At 42.4% G+C, this 5,000-nt stretch overlaps 1 protein-coding gene across 3 annotated transcripts in view; it reads left to right on the top strand.

Annotated features, from left to right (window-relative positions):
* Positions 1-109: 109 nt before the first annotated feature.
* Positions 110-5,000, top strand: part of kcnip3b (Kv channel interacting protein 3b, calsenilin) — a 61,211-nt gene continuing 56,320 nt past the window's right edge. For all 3 annotated transcript variants that reach the window (XM_031305287.2, XM_031305285.2, XM_031305286.2), the window contains exon 1: positions 110-233. In XM_031305287.2, the coding sequence (XP_031161147.1) occupies positions 228-233 (6 nt within the window). In that variant the 5' untranslated portion in view covers positions 110-227. The remainder of the gene's footprint in view (positions 234-5,000) is intronic.

Here is a 5,000-nt window from a genome sequence, read left to right as displayed (position 1 = left end):
TGTCTCCTCTCTAGCTGCACCCCTCACTCCACCCCCACCCTCTCTTTGTGAATTTGTGTGTGTGTGTGTGTGTGTGTGTGTGTGTGTGTGTGTGTGTGTGTGTGTGTGTCTGTGTGTGTGTGTGCGCATTCCTTCGCATCCAGTGGAGCGGCAGTCGGAGGTTGAGGGTCCGCGCAGAGAGGACACACACCTTCGGGCAGAAAACACCAGTTACAACACAGGAAAACATGCAGGTAAGAGACAAATATGATCTTTTTTAATATTATCCCGCGTACGACAAGACGACAGGTTGAAATGATGATTGTTTTTTTTTTACATGTGGCAAAAGCAAAAAACGCGTCTTAAGTTAAATGCATCAGTTCAACAAGCTAGTTGTTCGCGAAATTGATATTTAGCCTATAGCCTATCTTCTTTTTTAAATTCCTCCACGACCCTCAGCGGCTCATTTGCTCCCACTTTTGCCGAGAGCTGAGTTTCGGAGGGAAGTTATGTAATTGCATCCCTGCTGCTGGAAGCTGTGGAGGAGAGACGCATTGACGGCTTCCAGCAAGTGTCACTTGGCTTCACGTCTTCTTTTTCCATCGCGACTTCTCCTCCCTCTCACTCCGTCAGTTTTTAGCATGTGTGGGTTATCCGTGACATTTTTTAATGTGTGTGATTAAGATAGACCTCGTGTGGCTCTAAGTAATTTACGCGTGACTTCAAATCAGGGGTGGAGTCAGACGTTGTAAACATTCGGGGCTCAGCCGAAACCTAGCGGGGGGGTCTGGTCACTCTGGGAGATTTTTTTTCCTATTTACAGCAGCTATATGCTTTACTTTTTCAAGCCAATTGATAATAGAATGCCTAAAATCTGCACATAATTTAGGAAAAACAGGATAGTTGCCAAAAACAATCATCCTGCCTACATTCTATTTTGTATTTTATAGTTCAACAACTGTCTTCATCCTTCCGAAACGAGAACACAACCAATGTTGAGGATGACTGAGGCAAGAATTGTCTGATGTTACTATTTTTTAAGTTATAGGAATTTGGCGTGAACAGCATTACCAATCTTCAAACCCATTTTTGTTAAGACTGTCCTCCCCCGAAAAACACTCTCATAAGTCGTTTGCTCAAGCTGCAATCACGACTCATATTTGGGTTTATAGTGGGGGTGCCCTAGTGACCTCCCGTAATGATTACAGGAGCAAAGCAGGAAGTAAGGTGACAAAGTATAAGAGCACCAAATTCTGCATAAGGAGCCAGGTTGAGGTGGTGGATGGGTCAAACAAACACAGGACTTTCACCCAGGAAACCAGTATTTGATTCCCATTTGAAAATAAAAGTAAATGGACATTAGTTTTTAACTTTACAGAACAAACAGAATTACATCACTTTCTGCATCGCATGCGTAACCGGAAGTTAAAGGTGCCCTGCCACACAAAACCGTTTTTACTTGTATTTTTTGAAATATGTTGGGTCCATATGTGTTTGTGTTATGTCGTGAATGTGAAAATGAACTGCTACCTCCTCTGTCAGCTCTAGCCACTGAAAAGAAATAAGCGGAGAAATCAGGCCAATTACAAAAGCTGGTCAGTCTGACGTGGTGTTGCCTGAGCTCATTACTATTCATGAGCTTGCCCAGTTGCGCTGGGTAAAGGATGCTGATAGCCAATCAGAGTCAAACAGCTTAGCTCGTTGAATATTAATGAGAACTGGCACAAATCGAGCTGAGTCTTCCTGCAGGCTTTCTATACAAGCTAGAACGGCTTGAAACAAGGTAACCAAGGCATTTTTTCCACAAACTTTTTTACAGAGTCCATGGTAGAACTTCAGACATTACCACAAAGTAATGAAATACCTGTGGCAGGGCACCTTTAAGTAATGTAACAGATGATTTTAAGCCAGTCCATGTTCTTTTTCTAAACATAACCACATAGTTTTTGTGCCTTAACATTACCAAACTGCGACCGTTTCACAACGTTAAAGACTTTAAAATCATGAACCGTTATGTTCTCTGGTTTAGATATTAGGACTCCTGTTAGCTGTAATTTATGAAACGCTCCTGTGGGTCGTATTAGAGGGTAAGAATAAACAACCTTTATGGTCGTATGGGACTTGTTTTTGTTATACTATGCTGGAGTAGAGTTCACAAAATTAAATCTGCTACATTTGAATCTATCCCTTAACAATCTGGGGTGCTCTAATTGCAAATAAAGGATTCCCAAGAATGCAAAGTAAATTTGGTCTTCAATACTATGAATTCAATTTTAGGCAAACAGAAGAACATTTACTCATATATGAGATTTATTTAAGGTGTAGCAAAGTAGTAGTGTGGTAGTAGTAGTGGCATAGAACAGTTGAAGGTATTTTAAAAACCTAAAAGATTCGGGCTTTAAAAAAAAACATTTGAGGCTGAAGCCCCACTTTAAATCTGGTTTACAATCTGCACAGTCTTAGATCCTCAATTCTATGAATGAGGAGGGAGATTGTGTTTGTCATTCTGCCTCTGCTAATCTCCCCCCTGGCTAAAGAAACAATTTAGCAGATGAGTCCTCAGCAACAAGCATCCGGGGTAATAAACTGTAAAGTAAAGTGAAAGCTCAGCCTCCCTGAAGTGACTTCCAACACCTTGCAATGCTGATTAATGCTCCCTGAATGATCTGTTTGAGTTTTCTCCTCTATGAATGTTTCTCACGAGGGCTGGAAAACAATGAAAACCTGTTACTGCAAATAAAGCCCCCTTTTTTAGGAAGGATGGCAGCTCTTCTCTGCATGCACACTGGAAGCTGCAACCTGTCTGTACTTTGTTTTGTTTAATCTCATTTGTTTGTTTGTGCACAGATGCAAAACAGAAGAAAACTATCAGAAGGAAAATCAAAACCGTATGATCTCACACACACACACACACACACACACAAGGGCGGACTGGCCATCTGGCATACCGGGCACTTTCCCGGTGGGCCGACGTGCTTTTTGGGCCAACCGCCGACACGTTTTTCTTTTTTTTTTGTCCGGCCCATGAACCGGCCCATATAAGTGGTAGGCCTAGATCGGTGGCCCATTGTTTTTTTAATTGACACTGTGCTGGCCCAAAACACAAAAAAATATCACATAGGCTAGGTTTTTCCATACACCCCCTACTTTCATAATGAAATGGACTAGTCCGTAACGGTGCGTGGCGCAAAAGATAAACACACAGTGACAGGAGAACTGGGAAGTACACAAACAGAGACGAAGCAAGACGAGTCTAAACGCGAAAATGAAAACGTAGTTACCCAAGCGGCTGAAATAAAAGAAAAAAGCGAAAAGACGCCGATAAGTATTTGGCAACGCTGCCAAAGATGAAAAACCTTTTTTTACGGCTACTGTTGGGGATACAGACCGGTACAACAACGTCCAAAGCGTTGAACATGCCACTACAGCAGCAGCAGCTAGCTGTGAAGTGGCGCTAGGTGAGGATAACGTTAACCAAGACAATGAAGAGGACATATCTTTAAACAGCACCCTCTTTGGGGATTTCTGCCTGCATGCAGTTTCGGGTGTGCATCTGCCAGGCTAGAATAGTCATAGAGATCATGGAGAAGAAACGCAAAGGAGGTGCAGAGAAGCTGCGTGAGAAAAAGAAACAGGCCCTACAGGCAGACTCTGCCAAATGTGTCAAATTGACAGACATGTTTTCGGCAGTAGCAGGACCTTCTTCAGCTCCCATGGCTGATGATAGTGGTGGTGGTGTCGGCAGCAGTGGCATGCACAGTGAGGAGGAGACTCAGGAGGAGAGGGACAGAAATGAGGGAGTGAGGGTACAATCTGCGATAAGCAGAACTTCCCTACACTTTGCCCCTTGATAAAACTGAGCCAAAAACAAGTGGTGGACAAACTGTTGAGTTGGTATACATATTCAGGGAAGGGCAAGGACGGGTGGTATTTGTGATCTTATGTGGTGGGCCAGTCTGGGCTAAAATGCCAGGGCTGATTTTTGGTCCAAGTCCGTCCCTGCATACACACACACACACACACACACACACACACACACACACACACACACAGCTCTCAGTAGTGAGATTGTGGTTGGATGCAGAGCTTCTCTGTGAATAGTGAGGCTCATCATCAATCACACAATGAGTCTGTCAGTCAGTAAATCGATCCATCAGTCAATATAATCAGGTAGAGAGCTGAGGTCCGCAGGTTTCAGTGTGTGGAAGCTTTCTTTTGCATGCAAGTGCATGTGTTTTTCTATTTCTTTTTTACATCTTTCATTCATCATGTTATGTGTGCTTGCTGGTCATGGCTTACTTATTTTTAATCAAACAATTATTTTCATTATCGATTAATCTACAGACTGTTTTCTCGATTAATCAATCGTTTAGTGTCACAAACCGGCTCAAGGCATGTGACAAAGAGCAGACACACCATGACAAAGTTTAACCAAAAATGTACTTTATTAACTCAAATATAACCCAAGTAGACCAAATATTCAGTATTGTCAGTGCTGTAAGTGTTCATGAGGGATTATGTGTGTGTGCGTGAGTGAACAGTGCAAGCAAAGCATAAAGATAAACTAAACTACATAAATAATGCAAAAAGGAAACTAGGGAGAACAGAACCAGTCACAAGCAGAGCCCAGAGCTGCCCTGCAGCCAGGCTTAAATAGCCTGGGCACACTCAGGTGTTCCAGGTTACTCTGACGAGCTCCTGCAGAGACAGAGACAGGTGAACAGCCTGACACAGCAGGGATCGTCACAGTCAGCAAATTGTGAAAAATGTTCATCACAAGTGCACAGAGCAGGTGGTGACATTTTAATATGTCTTGTTTTGATATTTAGAAATTTAGTTTGCCTGTACAGAAGAACAAGACAATCAGAAAACATTCACTTTTGACAGAAAATGGTGAAAAATACTCAATATAATACCCTAAAGTCCAAGATGATGTCTTTAAATGGCTTGTTTTATATTTAATATCACAAAAGACTAGGACAAGCAGCAAAACCTCACATTTGAGAAGCAAGAACTAAGCA

The sequence above is a fragment of the Sander lucioperca genome, chromosome 2 (genome assembly GCF_008315115.2).
Source record: "Sander lucioperca isolate FBNREF2018 chromosome 2, SLUC_FBN_1.2, whole genome shotgun sequence".
NCBI classification, from domain to species: Eukaryota; Metazoa; Chordata; class Actinopteri; order Perciformes; family Percidae; genus Sander; species Sander lucioperca.
The sequence above is the reverse complement of the archived record's forward strand: the minus strand, read 5'-3'. Positions and strand labels throughout refer to the sequence as shown.